At 40.7% G+C, this 25,196-nt stretch overlaps 1 protein-coding gene across 2 annotated transcripts in view; it reads right to left on the reverse strand.

Moving 5' to 3' along the window:
• Window positions 1–25,196, reverse strand: part of CDH2 (cadherin 2) — a gene marked incomplete at both ends in the record, with an annotated part of 215,368 nt that overhangs the window by 18,093 nt on the left and 172,079 nt on the right. For both annotated transcript variants that reach the window (XM_079717757.1, XM_079717758.1), the window contains 7 exons: window positions 12,906–13,045; window positions 15,018–15,251; window positions 15,566–15,799; window positions 18,655–18,797; window positions 20,418–20,671; window positions 23,243–23,428; window positions 24,114–24,251. In XM_079717757.1, coding sequence (XP_079573883.1) covers window positions 12,906–13,045; window positions 15,018–15,251; window positions 15,566–15,799; window positions 18,655–18,797; window positions 20,418–20,671; window positions 23,243–23,428; window positions 24,114–24,251 — 1,329 coding nt within the window. The remainder of the gene's footprint in view (window positions 1–12,905; window positions 13,046–15,017; window positions 15,252–15,565; window positions 15,800–18,654; window positions 18,798–20,417; window positions 20,672–23,242; window positions 23,429–24,113; window positions 24,252–25,196) is intronic.

Raw genomic sequence — 25,196 nt, forward strand, 5'->3', positions numbered from 1 at the left:
AAAACATTATTACCTCACCCTATATAGCTCCTGGCGTTAAAATAATTGAATAAAATAGCGACGAGGTGTCAACACATTACTACACAGCTGCTGACGGGTAAGTTGAATACACTTGCAAGCTTTATGTAAATTACATTACAACCTGATTTTCTTCCCCAGTGAGGTATAGTTATGATGGTAACTATTTACACAGGGGAACTGATGTGGAAAACAAGGTTGATTCTAGGGATTACAAAAGCCCCCGAAACAAAAGATTTTCTAACAGCTTTTCTGGTTTAAATCATAAGCCTAATAGAAATAAAATAACTTGGAGACTTAATATATAGATGAAGGTCCCCCATTCTCTGTTTTCATCCACGTTTTCATCTCACTGGAGAGCCGCTTTACTACTCCCCACAGTGGGAGGGAGGTGAGTCTCCATTAAACACATTCACTGCTTCTGCTTCCGTGGTTTACCGTTCATGCTGCCCTGTCACAGCTTCTTTTAAAATTCTGTTTTCGAGAATGAGCACATTCTTTGGTGCAAAATTGTGGTTCTGCTTCAGAAACTGGCACTGTTGAAATTTTATCACAACTTATTTCCCATTGTAAAATTATGGCACGTTCTTTTGGAAACAAATGCAGCAAATACAGTGCAATTCAATTTGATTCAACAAAGACTTTCTGAAGAGTCTCTTGGGCCACAGACTTGATTACTGACCTCATAGAGCTTTTAGTCTAGTGTCTTTTAAAAGGACACATTTAGGGCTTCCCTGGTGGCGCAGTGGTTGAGAGTCTGCCTGCTGATGTAGGGGACATGGGTTCGTTCCCCGGTCCGGGAGGATCCCACATGCCGCGGAGTGGCTAGGCCCGTGAACCATGGCCGCTGAGCCTGCGCGTCCGGAGCCTGTGCTCCACAACGGGAGAGGCCACAACAGTGAGAGGCCCGCGTACCGCAAAAAAAAAAAAAAGGACACATTTAAAGCTAATATAAATTTAACATAATAGATAAAACTATTACAAAAATATGGAAAATGAAGGTGTAAGGAGCTGTGAAAGAGGTGCTGCTGAAAGAAATAAGGATATGGATACATAAATCATTTCTAGCAGAGTAACAGGGGCTTCAGAAAATGATGCTCCTCTCAAAATGTGAGATTTATTTTTTATCCTAATGTTTGTAATTTCCCATTCTTTCTATGTAATTCAGTTACAGCCCTATAAACATGGACATGTTTTCTTAACCCTTTCAAGCACCGTCTTGGGAGACAAAAAGTATAGCTTTCCGAATGCATCTTCAGTAATACATTCTCACCCCAAGCCCCAACTTCTCCTTACGTAAAACAAAAATGTCACCACTCTGAAAAGGTCAAAGTCATTCTATCTTAGCGTGACCTATTTTTCTATCTTGGAGGAAATCTAAAGATAGGTAATAAAGTAATGGCAGTATTTGGTTGGGAATATGGTGACGGCATCAAAATCCTTCACTCATTTATGTCACGTTGTTTTGGAATTTCCTAAAGAGATATAGTCTTTGTTTTAAGATAAATTTACAAATGAAATCAATACAGAAAAGGGAGTATAGTGTTGTGATTTTTAAAAATGGATTCTGAAATCAGAGCATCTGGATTCAAATCCTGGCTCTACCCTATCTATCTGGGTGACCTTGGGCAGATTACATAAATTTCCTGTGCTAACCTTCAGAGTATTCAACCTTTGGACAAAAGAGTGAATGAAGACTTCATTAATGGAAAGAAGTCTATAGCAGGGATCAACTTTTCCTGTAAGACCTAATAGTAAATATCTCAGGCTTTTTGGGCCATCGAGTCTCCGTCAAAATACCTCAACTCTGCTGCTGCTGTGTAATAGTAGCTATAGGCAGTACGTAAGCTGTGGACATGGCGCAAGGCCACACAAAATGGAATTTTTATAAAGTTCCAATACAACTTTATAAAAATAGGCAACTGGTAGATTTGGCCAACTGGCAGAAGTCTGGCATATACCACTTAATATCTTAGCTTTTTTTTTACATCCTGGTAACACATACTTGGCATACAAATCTTTATCTCTGTATTGCTGGGTAACTTTCCATTGCTCTAAAACTAAATGTAATAAACTTAAAATCAGTCAGGAAGAATAAACATTAAGATGAATTACATAAAATATTGTGTTAATTTACGTGAAGTGATCAGGATAGTAAATAAAAAAGTCACGTGCAAATCAACTGCACATTAAAAATATTGAATGCCCAGTAGGTAATGGGTACCAACCAGTTCAGACCATATGTTGTCTGTAGCCTACCAGTGAGTCACCTGGCCATGAGGGTTTTTGAAAACAGCATGAAAAAAGGGATGGCAGTGTGCTAACCCAAATTCCTGGTGAAATTTTCCTCTTGTGAAATCAGTGTCACTCTTTCAATAGCTAATACATACTGGAGTTTGCAGGTGGGTATAAATGCATGAATAACTTGGGAACATATTTAAAACGGTGTTCTTTGGCCAACAATGAAAATGTTGAAAGTGGTCTCCACAGCTATGTCCAGAGTCAGCCATCTGTTAGCTTGTTTATAAAGCAGAATGATTTTGTAAAGCAGTTATTTCGAAGAATCAAATATACCAGTTTCATTCTCTGCTTGAGTCAGAGGGTCAGGCTTGGTTGTCCACACTGGGGCTGGTTCCTGAGATTGGTGAGTAATCTTTAGAGACCGTTTTGGCTCAAGCAGAGATCCCTGGTCTCAGGGAAGTGGCTGGTTTGGTCTCCAGGTGCTTTCTTGTACCTGTGCCTCATCCTTCCGTCTAGGTATCCAGCGTGGATTTTAGATTTTAGTACCTGTTGCCCAGATTATATCTCAGGTCTTTTAATAACTTGGCTCCTCAAATTGCTTTTCCAGATTCTACATTTGTCAGTGTCAAAATGTGCTCAATTTTGCAAGCCATGCTTAATGAATTAATTGGGTCTTACCCTTTGCCTGTTCTAGAGCCAGATTACCAGTGGTCATCTAATAAACTGAGGGTAAGTGCCCAGCCTCACTGTTTCTACCAAGTAACACCTGCCTGCCATAGACAAGCAAGAGTAAATAAAGCGTCTTTCATGTGACCTCCATCCCGGCGCATAAGAGCTGGGCCTCTCAAGTCACGTGGACCTGGGTTTGAAAACTGGACTAATGGCAATATCTACTGCATAGGGTTGTTGGGATTATAAAAGACACGTGAACTGAGAGCAGAGCCCAGTGCCCGACATAGGATAAGTATGTAATGAAACACTGGCATTTATGAATCTGATCATCATTTCCTGAAGCCATCATAGATTTCAAAAAATGAAAGTGAAGTTATCAGGCGGTAATGGTTCAATTAACCCTGTAGAAAGACTTGCAAACTAAGAGATTCTGGAAGAGGGCCCAATGCACAAACATTCTATGAGTGCCTGCGAGGTGTCAATTGTCCTAGATACTGGAATAAAAAAATGAATGTGACAAGTCCCTGCTCTCAGGGCCTTTAAGGTCAGGACCAGGGCTGCACACAAGATCTCAAAATAGAGGCAGACACGGGATATGCTGCGGGAGCATGCAGCAGAGACACTCGATTCAGCCTGCGACCCTGAGAGATGTATTGAGATGGAATCTTGGGGGCTGAATAGAGTTAGGTAGGGCAAGACTGTGGACTAAGCCATAAAAGTGTGAAATAGCGTGGGCTTCCCTGGTGGCGCAGTGGTTGAAAGTCTGCCTGCCAGTGCAGGGGACACGGGTTCGAGCCCTGGTCTGGGAGGATCCCACATGCCGTGGAGCAACTGGGCCCGTGAGCCACAATTGCTGAGCCTGCACGTCTGGAGCCTGTGCTCCGCAACAACAGAGGCCGCGATGGTGAGAGGCTTGCACACCATGATGAGGAGTGGCCCCCGCTTGCCACAACTAGAGAAAGCCCTCGCACAGAAACGAAGACCCAACACAGTCATAAATAAATAAATACATTTAAAAAAAAAGTGTGAAATAGCGTGAGACAGGTTAGATGTATAGGAAGTTCAATTCTACTGCAGTTTAAAATGCAAGGGGGAGGATCAATGAGAGGTAAAACTGAGTCATCAACCCGCGGAGTCCCCCTTCCTCAAAGCCAAACCCTGAGTCACAGGAACTGTGGGTTCTTTCCCCATCTCAGGCACTTCAACTCTGTTAAATGTGCTTTCTGTGTCATGGAGATGCTGGGGATCTGATCTACTGAAATACTGAGACTAATTTCTAGAGATCACATAAGACATAATTTCATTGAAAAAAAAAAAAAGCCAGTTGACACTCGTACAGCAATCACGTCTGGATCTTTTGGGTTTTGGAATCCCTGCCCACTAAAAAGATCTCCTGGCATGACTCCCTTTATCCTTAAATATGTGATTCCTTTCACGTGCAAGTGCTGGGCCTCCATCAAGAAGACTTTAGTATCCCCGGGGCGCAGGGGCAGTGCTCCCCAGGTGGGGGACAGCTGCTCTCCCTGGATTTGGGTGAGCCTGACACACAGTGTCCCATTTTCCTGCTGGACCTCCTGTGTCTCCTCTGTGTCCAGGGACCCACTTCTTTCTGACACATCTGGATGGGTCAGATCGATGCTCTTTTTTTTTTTTTTTTTTTTTGCAGTGCGCGGGCCTCTCACTGTTGTGGCCTCTCCCGTTGCGGAGCACAGGCTCCGGACGCGCAGGCCCAGCGGCCATGGCTCACGGGCCCAGCCGCTCCGTGGCATGTGGGATCTTCCCGGACCGGGGCACGAACCCGCGTCCCCTGCATCGGCAGGCGGACTCTCAACCACTGCGCCACCAGGGAAGCCCCAGATCGATGCTCTTGATCTAGCTGTGGGTAGTTACTGTGAGAAAGCATGTTCTCACAGAACCTCAGGAAGATTCTCTAAACTCAGGTACCTAACCAGGGTGGCTAGAGTCTTCCAGCTGGTCACCAAACCCATTTATTCTTCTCAAGGCAGGAGTGGAAGTGATGTGTCTCATTTCCAGGCCTGGCCCATGAAAATCTCCCACAAATCATCCTTCCTGCCCTTCTGTCACCCAGTGACACATGTATGTATGGCTAGGATGACCTTGGAAGCCACATGTGGAAGATGGGGGAGTCACTGGCGCTCTTAGTGACCGCGTGGAATGGCACAAACTTTCTCTCCCCATTCCAAACTCCCATGACTCGAAACCCAATTATGGCCAAGTAAGCAAGAAATAAACTTCACTGAGGCTTAGGTCACTGAAATCTTAGAGCTTGTTATAGCAGCTAGCCTATTTTAACTAAGAGATCTGCCTAAATATATTTTGTGGCTAATTCCCTTTCTTTCTTTCTCTTTTTCAAAAACCAGTACTACAGGAAACTATCCTATGGTTTCAGAGCACTGTAGTTCCTCCTTCCCATAGGAATTTGTTTTTGTTCATCCAAAGCATAATAATTATTATATCATTGAATCAGAGTCTGCAAAAAGGGGTATCTACAAAGGATAGGCTGATAACATAAATCCATAAAGCTGGCCTGGTATGGAAAAAAGGAAACCAACAATTACTGGGACGTGCTTGCTGCTTCAAGAAGTCTCTGTTTAGTTTCCAACAATCACTGCCATGTCAGAATGCAGGCCATCTTTCCACTTCTTGAGAGGACAGGAGACTTTCAACTGATCCAGAATCCAGCTTTCTGACATGGCCCCAAACCATCAGGGCTGGTAGCAGGTACCTACTCAGAGAGCTCAGAACCATCTCTAGTGCAAAAGAAACTAGCCCAGAGCATGTCTCTTAAGACTTCAGAAACCAAATTTGGGCATTCCCAGAGTCCCCATCGGCCTGGAATGTGAAGCCTGCTGAGCCCAAGAGGTGCTGGGCCTTGGGGCAAGAGACTGAGAGCAAACAGCTTATTAGCCAATTGTGAGGCTATGCTCAACAGCAGCAGTAGGTATGGGAATTCAGAGTGGTACCCAGTCGATAACAAGGGCTGAGAATCCAAGAGTGACCCAGAGAAAACCAATGTGGCGTCTTCACGCAGCTCTTCACACTTTCGGTCAGGATCAGCTCTGACCAGCATCAGCGTTAATCTCAAATGAGTTGACTCTGCTTGTGCAGATGCCAAGCCTGCTCCCTTACTGCTACCCTTGTTCTCCTGAACAACCAGCTGTGGTCCTAAGGCTCCCAGCGTCCACTGACTGTCACTGGATAAACTTCGGAACGTGCATAGCAGCACCTTCTTTCATAGACCCAGAGCCCCCAAACAGCCCAAGGCCTCGGGAACGGAAAATCTTCCCAAGTTAAAATTTAAGAGCAGAGAAAACTACTCTAGATCCTGGAGCCTACTTCAAGGAGGGGACGGCCTTCTTCTGATAAATTCAGATGACATTCTGAAAGGCACTGTTTTCATTGCCAGGCTGAGCTTGAGCTTTGCCAAGGAAGGTACCATCTTCTTTGGGCTCAGGCCTACTGGGATTTAATCCCCACCTTCACTACTTTCTAACAGTGGGGACCTTCTTTGCTGGACTGGGGGAGGGTCAAATGAAATTATGGATATAAAGCACTTAGTACAGGTATTCAGTACAGTGCCTAATACATAGGTTACCACACACACCCCACCCCCCAACAATAGCTTCTGCTGTTATTATGGAGAATGAAGCTGTATAATGTCAAGAGATTTAGGCAGAGGTTGTTTAAAGACAGCACTAGTGAGTATTATAAACATAATATACATTCAGTATATGTCTGTTTAATGTAACAGTAATCGTAATTAAGTCTGAGCTTTAAAGAGCAGGAAGCTAACAGTTTCTGTTTCCCATCCTGGGGCTAAAAGGGGACGGTTCCAGGAGAAGTGAACTACCAGGTGGTTACACTGTACATTCACCCGTATTTTATTAGTGATGCTAATATGGAAGGAACCAGAAACAAAGATCCTGAAAAGGGATACAGTGTCTGCAACCAGCTCCACTGACCAAAAGGGCACTGAAGGACATCTACTAATGAGGATAATTAAACATGACTTGATAACCACCCAAAGACCCCCTGATCACGGCAGCGAAGCAGATAAAGAAGGGACCTCACCCTCTGAAAAGAGACTGGGCATTATACTGAGTCTGTCCAACTGCCAACAGCACTGTGAGGAAATAATGGTTGTGTTCAGAACACATCTAATGCCAGTTTCAAAGACAGGCCCAACCTAGTCACATGACAATGGAAACCAGAGCAGAATATCCACACGCACCGAGAAAAGTCTACTGTACACAAGACAAGAGAAAAGATATGGAGGTGGTTTTTTTTGGTTTGTTTTTCTTTTCTTAGGCTCTATATTTTTAGCTATTTTGTTAAAGAAACTAGCAACCTGTGTTTTGGCACAGAACTTAAACAGAGATGCTAATCAACAGCAGGGAAGATAAAGGCTCCCTTGTAAAGGACTGTTTTGCTTTGTTTTCTTTCTAATCAGTGAGCTCCTGAAGGATACTTCCTCTGGGCAGGAAGAATAAGAATTCTGGCTAAGCCAGCTTTAGGCTAGGCGTCATAGCCTCCTGGCGACAGCTGCTGCAGACCTGCCTTTGCCTGTAGCCACAAGCCTCCACCGAGATCTACCCATCTTTGAAAGCTGATGATTCTGAAAGACTGTCCGGCGGAGACGTCCAGCAGACCACAGCCTGATCATGACAAGCTGTCTGCTTCCTATGGCACAGTCTCCAACCACATCTGGAGGTAACACCCATGCTCTGTAAAATACCAGCTACGTGTAATAAAAATCGACCAAAACTTGTCTAGAATGTAACATGGCACCAATTCCATTTCCGAGGCTCACTCTTGTAAAAACATAATGTCTTCTAAAAAAAAAAAACAATAAAAAATATGAGCCAAAGTCTGTTGCCAAAAAGGCTTAATGCATGCTTCAAAGAAATAGAATTTCTAACAGGGAGCCACATGTGAATTATGGACAGTAGTATACAGTGTACTTCACAAAACTGAACTTCTCAGGAACCAGCTATGATTTTAAGATTAAAAAGCAATGGTATCTTGTTTAGAACATGGAGAAGCATTTGGCATAAATTCACTTAGAAAGTAAGAGTATTAAATAAAGTGTTCTTTTTCTTAAGGAAAAAAAAGTAAATGATAAAATCCATCCAAAACTTTAAAATAGAAATCTTGATGAATTCTATTGGAGAAAATATCCTAACAGATAGGGAGATATATTAGAAAGCTCTAGTAATGAAAACAGCATGGTATTGGCCTAAGAATAGACAAATAGGACAACTAGTACAGCACAGAGCACCTGGAAGCCATGCCACAGGTCCAAGCATATATAACCACCTGCTTTATGATAAACGAACCCCTTCAATGCAGTGGAGATGGGTTATCTTTTTAGTAAACAGTGCTGGATAGCCAGCTAGGAAGAAAACAAAAAAGACCCCTGATCTATATCTTTTTTTTTTATTGGAGTATAATTGCTTTATAATGCTGTGTTAGTTTCTGCTGTACAATGAAGTGAATCAGCTATATGTATATCTATACCCCCTCCCTCTTGGACCTCCCTCCACCCCGATCCCACCCAACTAGGTCGTCACAGAGCACCGAGCTGAGCTCCCTGTGCTATACAGCAGGTTCCCACTAGCTAGCTATTTCACACATGGTAGTGTATATATGTCAAACCTAATCTCCCAATTTGTCCCACCCCCCCTTCCCCCTCTGTGTCCATACGTCCGTTCTCTACGTCTGCTTCTCTATTCCTGCCCTGCAAATAGGTTCATCTGTACCATTTTTCTAGATTCCACAAATATGCGTTCATATACGATACTTGTTTTTCTCTTTCTGGCTTACTTATACTACATGAATAATCCATTACAGATGGATCACAGACTTAATATAATAGGTAAAACCATAAAGCTTCAAGAAGGCAAGATTTTTTGCGGGGGGGGGCATTCATTAACTCAGGGAGACAAAGTTTTCTTAAATAGGTATAAATGTACTAACCATAATGGAAAAAACGATAAATTAGACTTCATTAAAATTAAAAACTTCTTTTCATCATAAGGTACCACTAAGAGAATAAAAAAGCAAGCTACAGAATAGAAGGTATTTATAATACATTTATCCGACAAAGAACTGATATCCATAGTATATAAGGCCCTCCTACAAATCAATAAGAAAAAGACAATCAACCCAATAGAAAAGTAAACAAATAAGCTGAACAGACACTTCACAGAGAAGATATCAAAATGGCAAGTAAGTCAGTAGGAACATCCCAATTAAATCATAATGAGGCATATACTACCAGAGTGGCTAAAATTTTGAAAGACTGAAAAAACCCAAGGGCTAGTGAGGATGTAGGGCAATTGGAAGTCTCATATGCCGCTGTGGCTGGGGGAGTGTGAACTGGTACAATCACTTCAGAAAACTGGCAGGATTGTACTGAGGGCTGTGCATATATGCATATTCTAGGACCTAAAAATTCAATCCCTGAGCATATACCAGCAGAAATGCGCCAAAACACAGGCATAAGAACATTCATAGCAGTTTTATTCATAATAACTCAGCTGGATCAACTCAAATGCCAAGTGTAGTAGGATGGATAAATAAAATGTGGTCAATTCTCACAACACAACAGTATTTGGCAATGACAAGAAATGAACTACTTCTAAATGTAGCATGGATGAATCTTCCAGATAAAATATTGAGTAAAGGAAGCCAGGCAGGAAAAGTACCTACTGTATGACATCCATTTTTATAATAAAATCCAAAACCAGGTAATGCCCATCTATGGTGATAGAAATAAAAAATACTAGTTACTTTTGACACAGGGCATACTGCCTGACAGGGGGGTACACAGTAAGTTTCTGGGGGTAATGGAAACATGCTTTGTTGACATGAGTGATGATTATACTCTTAAACAGGGAGGAAGCCTTCTGCTTCTGGTTGGGATAGAGAAAAGCATGAGATTATCATTTACACTCTAATGCTAAGAACAAGCCAGCTATGTTACTAAATCACAGATTTCTGAGAACATAAGATAGCTAAAAACATAATGAGATCTAACTGAATGAAAATAAAGAAACCAGCAAGCCCTTTCTAGGAGAAAGAAGACCCATAACTGTTCTTATCCCTGGAGGAAGAGTGAGAAGAGTCATTCAATGGTAAAAGGACAGATCACCCTGACTCTGAAGGAAACTTTAGAGGCCATGAGTGGATATAGGCTTGATGGAGTCACATCCTTGGGGAGCCTGTACCTACCACCAGCTCCTTCCCATAGGCCTTTACCTAGTGCACAAAGTGGGGGTCCACCAAAGGGTGGGTGCAGGGCCACAGACCTGTCATACTAAGGAGGGAGTTTGGATTTGATAATTTCCAAAGAGCAGATGGGGTGTGCATCCAGAGACTGGACACTCATGAGGAGGCTGCCGCAGGTCAGTGATGTTTCTGACCTAAGTGAAGGCAGTGTCCTGGATGATGGTGAAAGTGAATGGATTTCATGAACCACTTTAGAGGCAGAGGAGACAGAACCTTCGGTGTAGGCTTCCTATACTGCATATTTTATTCCGCTATTATGAGGTAAAAGTTAGAGTGAGTAAAAAACCCGTCATCTAATTTTGTCACAATTTTCTATAATGAGAACTGCAAATGGGAATTGTAACAGGATCAGAGAATGGGTGGAGGCTCTTGATCTAGACTAAACTGCCATCAAAGAACCAAGAGGCAACAGAAAGATGCCACAGGAAGACCAGCACTATTTCAATAAAGAAATGAGCCACTGAGGTCAATCCAGATCAAGTTCCAGAAGAGTCTTTGGACTATCAAGAAAGTGGGTAGGAAGCGACACATTTGTGCCCAAGAGTTGATCTGGGAGCAGAGAAAATTTCCTGGGTCAGGTAAAGAAGAGGTTGAAGATTGATGAGCCAGATCAGTTGACATCAAGTACCCTGGTCCAGACCCTCGGATGCTGTGAAATATCTTGGTTCTTGATTCTGTGCAGCATCCGGTCATGACTGGTATCCTTCTAGTTGTTACTATTTTTACCGAAGCTTCACTGAGTTGGGTTTAGGTTTATGCCTAGAAAATTATGCATAATGACATGAAAAATAAAATGCTGAAAGAAGATTTATGAGATAATGTGATCAGTATAACGTTTGCTCTTCTTGAACATAGCTCAGGAAAGTGAAAGGACAGATTAATGAGGGATTAAGCCAAACATGAAATTTAATATCCAAAGACATTATTTATAAGCAAGAAACCCTGGGGTATATTTATAGAGCCACTTTAATTAGTCAGTATTCAAAACAGCTTTACACATGAGTCAAGTTTTCAACAGATTTAAAATACACATCTCTTCTAAATGAGAGAATTGAGGTATTGTAAACCAAGCATGGAACCAGGAATCAGAAGCGGGCTTGAGTTCTGACTCTGCCAGTTACAGACTTGGAGAGCAAATCACAAAACCTGTTCAAATGGAAAATGGAAAACTCTGATGGACTGCCACAAAGATGAAACACAACAATGGGTGTGAATGTGCTTTGTAAAACAAAGAGCGATATATTATTTCCTCAAAGGAGTAAAGAAGAGAAAGAGAACATATGTTCAGAAATTTGCTTGAATTAATTTTTCAAGTTAACAGTCCTATCACTAATGTCTATGTATATACTCTGCAGACAGAGTATTTTGAAGTTACTGATAATGATCCAAGACCCAAGGATTCTGGGTTCTGACTACTACCCCCAACACTTGCATTAGTATATGGAAGTGAGAGCTATCCAATGTATCTAAGAAATACCTCTCACAGTGACTGCTCATGGATTATACTCATACCTTCCAGATAATTTCTAAAGGAACTATATATTGATAACTATATAGTTAGTTTAGGCTATATCATCAGACAGAGCTGGATTCAAATCCTACCTCTATCACTTCCTAGTTGTGTTAATTTATAGACTCCAACAATCCCTAGGATCTGTTTGCTAACACAAAAGTGGAGGTAGTCACAATACAGTACACAGCTTTCAAAGATTTAAGAGGTAACAGCATTTAATGTGCTTAGCAGAATGCCTGGTATGTAGTACAGACCTTGAAAGTGTTAGTTATAATGATATCTAAAATGTTGCTTCCCAGCAGATAAAATCCTTCATTTTCCACCTACTGGTCATTCCCATCCTTGAACAGGGATGCAGTTCCTTATGTACACACAGAAGCTCATGTTATTCTATAACCAGTCAGGAGCTCAACATTTATTAAGCAACTACTATAAGCCAGGCCCCATGACAGACATCACGGGTACAGAGGTGAACTAGATATTGTCTCTATCTGCAAATATTTCTCAAGAATGTAAGACTCTTGGGAATTCCCTAGCGGTCCAGTGGTCAGGACTCTGCACTCTCCCTGCCAGGGCCCGGGTTCAGTCCTTGGTTGGGGAACTAAGATCCCACAAGCCATATGTGGAGTGGCCAAAAAGAAACAAAAGTAAGACTCTTGAGGGCAAATCTTTGTTGGCTCTGCCCACCTCTGTTTCCCCAATGATTAAAATAGTGCCTGGATTATTGAATGTGCTTGGTAAATGTTTATGAAATGAATAGCCTGTGCTTTTTCTGCCATACTGATAGAAATCCAAATTCCAACATAGAAACTACTTTTACTTTTATTTTGGATATGCAATGAAGAAAAACTGTAAAGAAAAACATTTTTATCAGTACGGATATAATTCGTATTAGGTGTAAATCCTGGGGTCCTTGAATCAATGTTAATGATCTTCTCACAAAATAAATACAATGACATTTGGCACTTTGGAAAAAAAAATCAATAAGCAGCACAGGTTGGAAAGAATTCACCAAGTGTTTGGTAATGTGATAAAGGAAAAGAAACTTGATCCCATTCTTTTACTCTATGTATTAATATTTTCCCCATCACTTTAAGTTTAAGATGATAAAATTTCACTGAGAGATTTAAAGATTTAAAACATTGCTCACCTGGTCTTCTTCTCCTCCACCTTCTTCATCATATTTTAAAATATTATCTCTTACATCGTCTTCTGGATCAATTAAAAGTTGCTTGGCCTGGCGTTCCTTATCCCGACGTTTCATCCATACCACGAACATCAGAACGAGGACTAGGCAGAAAGAGAGTAAAGACATACAGTATTGTAATTTTAAAAACTTGTGATTAGACCTGTCTAATCACAGTCTTCAACATTAAAAATTTATACTTATATGGCTGGAAAACTTGTAATGCATCTTCTACTCTGTTACCTATTTCTGGCCTCACATGACCAGAGACAAGACAAAGCAGAGGCCCTGAGCGTTAGGTTTAGAGTGTGAGGACCTGGGTTCTGCAAACTGGTGCCCTGTGAACTCACTGAGTGGACGTCTGTCCTCAGTTTTACCATCTACAAATGGGGACAAAAACTATTTCTGTCTTTTACTTTGTCTTGCCAGAGGATAGGATACGCTTAATATAATGGCTTGTGAATTTTAGAACAGCAAACAACAGTAAGTGAAATAGTCACTCATTATTTAATTGCTGTTTCATTCCAGTTGATCCATCATCATTCTACTCCCCAAATCAGAGAGAAGGGCACTTGTCAAGGACAGGACGTGCTTGCCAAGATGCCTTTGGTAGTACACGAGACCTGGATCAGCGACTTGATCTTGAGGATTTTTGACTCCCAAGGGCCTGGGTCTTACTACTGCACTATTGTGCTTTTCCCTTTCCTATTCAACTGCATGTTTCAGGTAGCAAGCCCAGGGGATTAGTTTGAGCACTGAAATAACATTAGGCGTTCATGCTTTACATTTCTGTGCCAGGATTAGAATCATAAATTTTCCAGTGCGTTGATGTTAAAATCAGCATTGATTCATTTTCCTTCAAAATGGCTTGAGTCACTTCTTCATGCCACAATCCATCAGCTCTAAGTCTTTCTTGATAAGGTTGGTGTATATGCCCCATGTTAGTTGAAACTGAAACATATCCTTAAGTGTACATCTAGTGCACATTCCTTCTAAAATCTGGGGCTATCAGTTTACATCCTGAAGCAAAAGATTTAATGACTCTATTTGAGCACATTTTTATTATTGGCCATAAAAGTAAATATCCTCCTTTTAAAGCCAGATACATGATCTCATTTGCCATTGTTCCAGGGCTAAATCTAGCAAGTGGATTATTAGTATAGCATGTAGGTTTCAAATTATAGTCAAAGTAGTCTCCACATAGGAAGTAAAAAATGCTTAGCCTTCTACAGTAATTGCTTAGAAAAAAAAGGGACAGGATTCTAAATTACTAGAACACTTGCAAATGGAGAAAACATAAAAGAAATGGCCAACATTTTCAAGAAAGTGATTGGTGCATAGCATGATTGCACAGTAAACTAAGTCCTGCTGCTATTCAACAATACAACACAGGGTCCAGGCAATTTATTCTTTTAACCTGCATGCTTACAAGTGGTTCCTAAAGTAATTTCCAGTGGTTAATTCCTTGCATTCCACTGAACCAAAGACTGCAAAGTATTTTAAAAAGAGGCAATTCCTTAATCTAGACTTGCTGTAAAGACAGACAATTTATTGAGCTGTGCAATCATTTCTATTATCCAATGTGCTGTATGAAGTACAATCTCTCACTATTTTATGCAGCCCGTCAAAAACAAATACCTTGATCCTTGCATGACTGGAGCAGGTTGCTGACTGCACTTTATATGAAGGAAAGCAAAGGAAAGCAATATACTTATTTTCCTAAATCACCAACTACGTGCCATGAATTCAGACTCGAATCCTAAGAGAAGGGCTCCAACTGAGCACTGTCTAATATTTTTCTATGAAAAGAGTTTGCTACAGCTCCCCAGGCGATCAGCATCAGAAAACTGCAACAGGGCACGAAAGAGGTGGGCTGGCTGGGTTTGCTGCAAACATGTAAGTGCTTGCAAGGATGCTCAGGGCTTCTCTCATTCTGAAGTGGGCGTGGCTGCAAGAAAATGCTCAGAGGTGGAAGAGAGTTGTTAGATTACGATGAAAGGTGACAATAAAAAGTTACTTTGCTAAACATCCTAGAAGCAACAAGAATTACACCTAAGAGATGAGGAAAGTACTCACTGAGCAGGATGATGATGCAAAGCAGGATTGCAATGATGGCGCCCGTGCCCAGCCCTGCTCCCACAATTCTATCCACATCTGTGCAGTCCCCGTTGGAGTCACACTGGCAAACCTTCACGCGAAGGATGGAAATATTTGACTTGGGAGGATTACCCGAATCTGTGATTATGATTGGAACTTCATATATCCCGGCTTCAAGAAATTTTATCTTTAAATTGAGCTGAGCAAAATCACCTATACAAAAAAGGGAAAAATACAGTCTGATAGTTCATACATTATACGATTCAAAAACACATGGCATTTTCCAGAACGTATTACTTCTGAATGGTACATATAAAGCAGTTTTCAACTATCCTGCACTGTAAAGTTTTTTGTTTTTGTTTTTTGGGTTTTTTTTGTCTTTAAGGGCTCCTAATATCTTATTTAAACTTTAAGTAGCTTTTAAAATACATTTAAGGGGAAGATAATAAAGCACTTAAAATAAACTTTTCATGCCAGGTCAAAGCCTCTCAACTGCACATATATTCAAATAATGAACCTGTTCTCACCATTAAGCCGAGTGATGGTCCAATTTCTCTTAATAGTCACTGGAGACAAAGGAAGATCAAAAGCAAATGGTCCAGCGTTTGGATCAATGTCATAGTCAAGTGCTGTGATGTTAATTGAATTGGGGTCCGGAGTTTCGCAAGTCTCTGCTTCTTGAGGTAGCACTTGAGGGGCATTGTCATTAATATCAAGTAAATAGATCTGCAGTGTTCCCGTTCCACTCATAGGAGGGATTCCTTAAAAGGGAGAAAAAAACCACAAACCGATGCTGAACAATTCTTTCCCTTGAGACTCACTTACGGTGAAACTAAGTTTCCAGCCTGCTTGCCCCTATCACTGCGTAACCTTGGAAGAATGTAGTTGCCACAGCATCTCTCGGCAGACTGTTTTTGGTACAAGGCCACTTCATGCCTCTTTTTCAGGATGACCCTGTGCTGCCCCCGCTGGGGCTGCGGGCGCTGAGGGGGCGGTAACAAGGCGCATGCGCACGGCCCTGGCCCGACCAAGGGTGATCCGGCACCCTCGCCGTCCTTACTCTGGGCCCCGTGCACATCGCGCTCCTATAGGCACCGGGGGATGTAAGAGAAGCAGAACCCCGGGCTCATGATCTCCTGGGCCCTACTCTTTGAGGGAGAACCAAGCCGTGTGCACAAAAGTACCCGAGAATGCTTTTCAAGCTCAGACACTGCTCTGAAATATCGAAACAGTCTACAGAGAAGTGATATGGACCCACAGACCTCATCCTGGGGAGGAGCCCATGGAGAAGAGACATGGTATTTACTGATCAACCAACTACCTCCTTGAGAAAGTATTAGGTTGCTCCCTATATGTTATTTCATTGTCATCCTACGAAGTAGGTTTAAACAGATAGGCACCGAAGTTTCTGTAAACTGGTCACGGTCGCACCCTCTTAGAAGTGGTAGGGTTGCTAGTAAATACTGGTCTGCCTGACCCCAAATCCATTCTCATTCCACTATAAAATGTGGTCTCTGTACTTACCACTTGTGAAAATTTAGACTGGTGATTTGGACTCTGCTGTGTTATGAATATTTAGAAATAAATATATAACAAATACATAAAATGTAATGAAAGCATTATATAAACATAATATTAAATATATAAGACAATTACATTTAATTATATAATTTATCTATATTATATAAATCTAATTTAATAGAAATATAGGAATTTTCTAAGTAAGGCTGAATATTGAAACCCAGAGGTTTAAGTGACCTGCCCAAGGTCATGAAACTAGGAAGGTGCACACATACAATCCTCAGGAGGGGACGAGGAGAAATCTCCACGGACCTCTCTAAGGAGTACGGGTGGCTCTGAGAGCAGGGAGTTTAAGGTGGAGCGGTAGGATGGCTGTTCACCAGATTCTAATAGCACCAGAACCACTATGATTCTTTGTAGTTTGAGTTAGTTTCACATTTATTATCACATTTAATATTATTTGACTGCCATAACAACTTCATAGAATAGCAAGCAGCAAAAACAACAATCAATAATGAAACAAAGGCACAGAGATTATAACAGCTTGTCCAATTATTAAGGAGAACTGGGGCTCTAAATCCAGTCTTGTGATTTAAAGTCAAGTGCATTTGCAAAGCATCACAGCTACACAGATTTAACTGCTCACTTCTCTCTTGTATCAAACACCCTTTCAAGTAGAAAACAATCCACCTTGGTGAATGAAAAAATCTGGTTGTAACTCACAACCAACATATATACATATAATTTTATAGCTCTTTAAATCTCAACATAATGGTGCAAGATATATTACTTTAAGTTTCACTGTGGAGAAAGCTGCCACTTACATATGGCGAGACAATATACAACAGACACGAATGCTGTGCTTTGATGTGAAATGGCAGAAGGGGTTCCTACCAAGTTTCAATTCTAAATATTTGAACAGTAGGTCTCATATTAGAAAGGATAAGAAATATTGCTTTGGCCCTGTCACCTTGTAGATTTCTGACAGATAATGATCTCATTGAATCTTATTATATAGGATTTGGAAAGGTTCTTTGAAACTGTTCTTATCAAAAATGTTGATATGCGACGTTTTTCAAACTGCGTATCTCGGCCACCAAATAGAAAAGCCTACTATTTTTATTAGATGCTAACGTTCACAGTCCAACATTAAAATGATTTTAAAAGATGGTCATGATTCAGTTTTAAAACTATTAACACATATAGAAATGTTTTTTTGAGTGTTTAGTTTGTGCCAGGCACTGTTTTAAAACCTTTACATGGACAAGCCTTGTTATCTTCCCCTGTACACTATGAGTTATATACTGCTACCATGATCCCTATTTAACAGAAGAAGGAAATGGACAGATTAAAAACCTTGTTGCCAGTCCTGCAGTTAGAAAATGATAGAACTGGAGTCTGGACCCTGGGGGTCAGGTGGAACTTCAAAGCTTCACTCTTAAAGCATGTCATATTGAGAGCTGAAACAAGTCTGACTCCAGTTTAACGTGAGTCATTTTCATCTTACATATCTAAAAAAAAGTGCTCTATTAATATCAGCCATTTAGAATCCAGCAGAGACCCAGAAATAAAAAAGATGCTAAACTATATGTTTATGTTTTTCAAAACCAACACACTAAAGCTCAAGTACTCAATTATTTCAATTTAGGCATGAAATTTAGAGTTTCCTAGCCTACGGCAGACTAGAGGTAGAGAATTAGCGAGAGGAAAAATGCTAGATACAGACAAACTGATGGCAACAAACACATTGACTAGAAGAAATATAAAAAGACCATCTCAAAAACCACTGTGTCTGGGCCACTGAGGCATCAAGGTGCAGCAGGGCAGAAAAACAACAAAGGCCTGTGATCACAATACTAGGCGACCACGGAGGGTATAAGGACATTGGGAACATTCATTACAGAAGACAGGGAATGTATCACAGAAAGCCCAGTGGAAATGGAAAATAGAAATTGGGGCCTTAGAAGAATGAAGGTCAGTTTTCTAGACAATTGGGTTTTGTAGAAAACTTCATTTCCTGATGATGCATTTGTGATAAGGCTCTATGCTCTTAACAACATCCAGGATAATACAGTGACTATATTTAATTACGTACCATTGTCAGAAGCAAGGAAAGTAGCGTTATATATATTATTTTTCACATTGGGAGATTCTCTGTCCAAAAGAGCAATTGTAGTTATCTGCCCATTCACAGGATCTATTTTTAGCCAGTTGGCAGGATCAGATAATTTTGTGTATCTACAAAATGAAAGCACAATACATTTAATATTTTTGACACGACACTTAAAAAATAAAGCCTATTTTTCAGGTTTGGTCCCAGATGAAACCAGTGCGTTAACTTGCATTTTTGTAGATGATGGTTGGACATGCAGCCATAACGCGGGAAAGAATTTCTGTGGCAGTGGTTTGGGGAGGTACATGAAGGTTGTGTGCTGTGTGGGCAGGCGTGCAGGAAACACTGCATAGGTGTTCCAGGGAAAAGACCAGGAGCCCAGTCTCCCTACTGCAGGTTGGGGTTAAGGGGGATTTGACAGATCTGATTTTAAGCTGTTATCTAGTTCATAGGATAGCAACGGTGCAGAAAAAAATAGCTCAAATATATCTTCTAAGTGAGCAGGAGCCCTAACGTATAGGGCTTAAGAGAAATTTTAATAGAAGTTGAATTTTCTATCACAGAACACTCCTAAAACGTTTACCATCTTATCATGGTGGAGATGTGGTCACAGTGGGGAGGACCCCTCCCCCCACAAATTCCCATTCCTTGTAGGATCTCCCCACCTGGGCCAAGCCTCAGAACTACACCCTTCAAGGCAAGTCCCATGGTCTGAGCAGATTTATCTGTATCAGCTTAACCTCCTTTTTTATTTGGCGTGGGGATAAGCTTTTCAAGCTTGGGAAACCAATAAGACAAATTGGAAAACATATCCTATGTTTTGAAAGGTAAAAATTTGCGGGAGTCCAGTATACCTATTCACTAGCTATTTCTCTATCTTGATTCCAATGTATAGAGAAATGAAGAAGATATGCAGTTATTTATCTGTTAGCAAGAGTTCTAAAAGAAGTTAAATAAAATATCAGCTAATTTTAAAAATTACCATCACCAATGATGGATAATAGTCATGTGGAGTATGCTCTGCCAACCGTCTACTCCCTCATTAGGAAGGATAAGTTAGACTTTGCGGAGGCTGAAAATCTTTACAGATATGTTTTGTAAGTCCTATAACCACTGTACAGGTGAGGGATGAAAATAATTAGCTCTTATATCTTGGTGTTGGCATGAGTTTTCTTTTCTTCCTGATGTGTGGGGAAGAGATAAATGTTATAAGCTTCTGAGACTCCCCTATTTACTCACAGGAGAAACTTTATGTGATGGTTGGCATAAAAGCATAGGCTAAATTATTACTAAAGATTTTAAAAAAAGGAAAGAGGACAGAAGAAAAGAGGCTGAAAACTTATTTCTTTAAATAATACATGAGTAGATCCATCTTATATTTCCGATATAATATACTCATGGATCCACTGAAGAAACTTCATCAAATAATTAAAAATAATCTTGTAGGCTTCCCTGGTGGCGCAGTGGTTGAGAGTCCGCCTGCCGATCAGGGGACACGGGTTCGTGCCCCAATCCAGGAAGATCCCACATGCCTTGGAGCAGCTGGGCCCGTGAGCCATGGCCGCTGAGCCTGCACTCCGCAACGGGAGAGGCCACACCAGTGAGAGGCCCGCATACCACAAAAAAAAAAAAAAAAAAAAAATCTTGTAATAAGGAGTTTGGGTGCTAATGAAAATTTCTCACTCAAATGGTGAATAGATTTTGTGCACAGCATAGAACGTAAATTACAAAATTGCATTTGATACCTAATATTTTGCTGCATATATCGATCTGGGTCCTGAGCAGTGAACGTTGTTAACATGGTACCGGCGTGAAGACCTTCTTCTTGGCGAATGATCTTAGGATTTGGGGCAAAATAAGGGTTTTCATTCACATCAATAACTGTGACAGACACAGTTGCAGTTGACTGAGGTGGGTGCTGAATACCCTTGGCTAATGGCACTTGATTTTCTGCAGCGACAGTAAGGACATACATCCTATTTGTTTCAAAGTCGATTGGCTGGAAAAATAAAAAATATTTTTTTAAAGGAGAAACCATATTTTTGCAGGAAATAAGAATATTTGCATTCTGCAGTTTATCCTTCTAGCAACTCCATTTCTAAAACATTAATTTTTCATTCACTACAACATAGGTTCCTCTCAAATTTCTGGAAAATATGCATTAGCATGACCATTGACTGAAACATTTATCGCAATTTAACCTACTTATATAAGATATTTATATATCTTGGGCATTTCAAAGATTTATGTTCACAAAATAATGCTTATTACTATTGCATGCTGTATTTATTTAGCTACATCTAACAACTTAGTTATTCTTAAGAACAGCACTGTTGACCAAAAATAAAAAATACTAAATAATCTGGAATCAAGTGAGAACATGATGGTGTAGATTGTACTCTCAAACATTGGTACAAAGACCACTCCTCATCCAGGAAAGCTTTTACCAGGCTGTGATGAAGTGGACAAAACAAAAACTAGAAAATGTGATTTTTTTCCTCTTAAAGCTAAACTTACTCTATTTAAAAGTATCATTCATAATTTGAAGTATACATTTTAGAGTACACATACATATACACCTTAAATAAACAGTAGTGTTTGTAGGTAGAAGGACTTTTATTTTTTCCTTTGTTAGCAAACTAAAAACTTTATTTTTTCTGGCTGTTTTCCAGAATAATTTTGGGGATTTTACTGGTCTGTACAAATCCCAAATCTAAGAATGCCACTCTAGATAAAGGCAATGAGCAAATAACCTTAATGTAAATATTAACTTCCAGAGTTCCACTGAATCCCATTGTCAATAGAAAAGTTACCAGGAGTCAAGGGACCACACTGGACTTTCCCTCTTAATTTCCCTGATCATCTTCTAGCTGAGGTGCAGATAAGCATTACTGTGCATAACAGTATGAAAAAAAGAGCTTGGAGAGCTCTCATGCCATCCTGGAGGGTCTAAGAAGGACCAAGGGCAGCAGCTATGAGAAAGCCACAATATTAGCACAGACCACACCGGTTTCTTCACCTAGACCACCTCCTCAACTCTTCAGAGTTTCTTCTTCTCACTCTACAATCCCCAGTTCAACTTCCCTTTCTGAATTATTTTCAACAAGACGGCAAAGAAGCCAGGAAAGAAGACAATTCTTTTAAGTAAGCGCATTAGCTCCATGAAACATACCTGACAACACTTACTTATGCCAAGACCTTTAATGGGTATTAAGCTTATTTATCCCACAGAACAACATTGAGACTTAGGTACCAGGTATCTCCTCACTGTCTGTGTAAGAACCTGAGGCTTAAAAAACCTGCCATGTTGTCTCCACTACAAAGGGCAGAGCTGGGGTTCGAACACAGAGGGGTGGTGCTGTCACTCACTATGCTGTGTTCAGAGAATTTCCCACTCCCACCTCAAGGGGGAGATTACCGTTCTACTCACGCACATATAACATTCTTGGCAATGGAGCCCTTGGTACACCTTTCCCTATAAGACCAACATTCAGGTTCCCTTACGAATCAAGAATGTTGGGATGCGAGGCAAAGAAGCAACTCTCTTCCCTGGGTGGCTACAAAGAGATGATCGCTTCAAAGAGCTCTTCCATCCGTTAGTACCATCTATTTGTTCCCCTTGAAGTTAACATCCCTTTTACTTCCGGCGCTCAGCTTTGTTTTATTTTTTTTTTTGACAGTTAAGGATCAGAAGAACCAATTTCTTAAAGTCTTGAAAATAGCACTTAAAAACAGCAATGTAGGGACTTCCCTGGTGGCACAGTGGTTGACCTCCGCCTGCCAATGCAGGGGATGCAGCCTCGAGCCCTGGTCCGGGAAGATCCCACATGCCGCAGAGCAACTAAGCCCGTGCGCCACAACTACTGAGCCTGTGCTCTAGAGCCCATGAGCCACCTGCTGGGGCCAGTGCGCCTGGGGCCTGTGCTCCACGATGGGGGAGGCCACCGTAATGAGAAGCCCACGCTCCATGGCAACTGGAGAAAGCCTACGTGCAGCAACAAAGACCCAACGCAGCCAAAATTAAATAAAAAATTAAAAAAAAACACCAAAACGAAATGCAAGCTAATACTTTAAAAAAACAAAAAAACAGCAATGTAAATTCAAAACCTTTTAAGAGCGTAGGCCCTCTCCTTGCCTACATTCACCCTGTATTACGTCTGTGATATTTTCTGGTTTGTTCCCTGAGCCAATACTCTAATAGCAACCTGTAGACATAAGAATAGTACGTGTGGGGCATCCTTCTTAACAGCTATCAATCGGCCATCAAAAATCCATGATGTGACGTATCACGAACACATCCATGGCACTGACAGCACTGTTGAGGGCTGTCCTGTCTTCACTGTTAAAACTCCCCGATGATTGAAAAACAACCATATTCCAGGGATAAAGTGAGACTATCTATGTTGGCCTCGGCATAAGTGAAAAATAACAAACGTGACTCCTACAAATACATTAACCCAGATTCAGAGATGTCCAAAAGAAAAAGTCCTGAGATTCAATAACAAACTAAGGGGTAGGTGGCATATATGGGTTGCTGCAGAGTGGCCATCAGAGAGACCATCGCACTTACTTTTACTACGGTGACTAAGCCATCGTTACTGTTGGGGTCGGTTTGAATGGCAAAGCGCCCGGCGGGGTCCCCGCCACTGATTCTGTAGATGGCGTTCCAGGCTGGCGTGTGGGGCTGATCCTTGTCCGTCACAGTTAGATTAGCAACTGTGATATCTACCCTGTTTTCAGGGACTTCGCCATAGAACTATAAGAAAAGACAAAGCTCAGTCAGAGAAGCGACAGGCACCGCTGAAGGACAGTGTGTCTTGATGACCACACTGCCCTGATTTTACCACCCCATTAAATCTTTATTATCCACACTAAACGAGGAGATTGGTCATGCAGGTAATCACAGCATTTATGTTTGACTTTAAAAATACTATAACTTTTTTCAGCCCTCAAATGTTTTTTTTAAATTATGTTACAGTTTCATTAATATTAAAATTAGTGTCCTTCTGTGAGTATCTGGGTGATTAATGGTGGGGGGCAGTGGGCAGGAGGAAAGGACTTGTCTGAAGGAAATCATTTTACTCAAGAGATCACAATTATATGCTGACAAAGTAGCATCTATCAGTCACGTGGTTCGTGCACCTGGAGATATTTATAAATATTTTGTTATAACAGCATAAAGTCTTTTTAGGGCATTTCTTCCAGGCAGCATGTTTTAACAATTTTATCAGTGGACTTGGAGAGAACGAAAAAACAAATTACTTCGGTGCCTTATTTAAAACCCTGGTGTAAGTGACAGGAAACTTAGGAGTCAGTAGCCATTCTACCACGAGAAGAATGAAGCAAGTTCTAGCTCTGTTTAACGCATTTATTATTCATGACAAAACTTCTCAGTAATGGACCACAGGCCTAGACTTCTGTGAGTGACAGTCTGTACTTACTGTCATGGCAGTAAACTCTGGAGGATTGTCATTGACATCTGTCACCGTGATGACAGCCGTGGCTGTGTTTGAAAGGCCATATGTGGGATTGCCTTCCATGTCTGTAGCTTGAATTATTAATGTATACTGTTGCACTTTCTAAAAAGACATAAAGATAACAACTTAAATGAAACGAATTCCTCAAGAAGACGTAACAGTTGTTCTGTAAATGGCTTTGATTACACACGGAAAGCACAGCATTTTTCACTCTGATTAACAGGACTCAAAATTTCCCAAGTGGAGTTTACTTTAACTTGTGAAGCACAGGTCTGGTCCTTGTCTAGAGAGATTTAACTATACGTTTTCGCCTCTACTCGTGGAAAGGAAAGCATGGCAGATGTGTGAAATTCACTGGGAAGCTGAAACTTCCATCTGGTCTCAACCTTTCTTTTTCTTCTGAACTTCACAGCATTGTCATCAAGCATTCAAGGCATGTGGTTTGTATTTACTTTCTCATACGTTAATTTCTACTCGGTTTAGGATACTGAAAACAATAAAGAAACTTGAGAGAGAAGAAAGCATATATAATTCATAAAGTATATATGCTTTCCTTTTATGTATCCTTACAGATGTTCTTTCTATTATAACAAGGTTGATACAGTAATTTTCTCCTAATTTCCATTAGTGTATATTATTTACAACTATAGAGGAGAGAGACGTTGTTAAATGAAGTCAAAACCAGAATAAAGGGTTTATGTCTATATCCTTCATTTTGTAACACAGTAGATATTTAATAGTTGCATACTCAGTGGACTGCTATTTGGGCATAACACTCATTGGGTCCACAGACCTATAATGAATACGGATACATTTCATATAGATGGTTAATATCAAATAGGCATCAGTGCTTTAAAATTCCAGACTGAAGTTTTTAAAGGGGAGCCATATGCAGCTGTAATGTATCTAAGAGAAAAATCTTGAGATTGTCTGAAATGTCTACAGCACTAGTTGATGAAGTTCTGTATTAGGAAAACCTAAACAAAACAAATACCTGAAATCATTAGAAATCTTTGTGGAAATTGGCACAGATAAAAAATATAGATC

Source organism: Hyperoodon ampullatus (genome assembly GCF_949752795.1).
Source record: "Hyperoodon ampullatus genome assembly, chromosome: 13".
NCBI lineage: Eukaryota > Metazoa > Chordata > Mammalia > Artiodactyla > Ziphiidae > Hyperoodon > Hyperoodon ampullatus.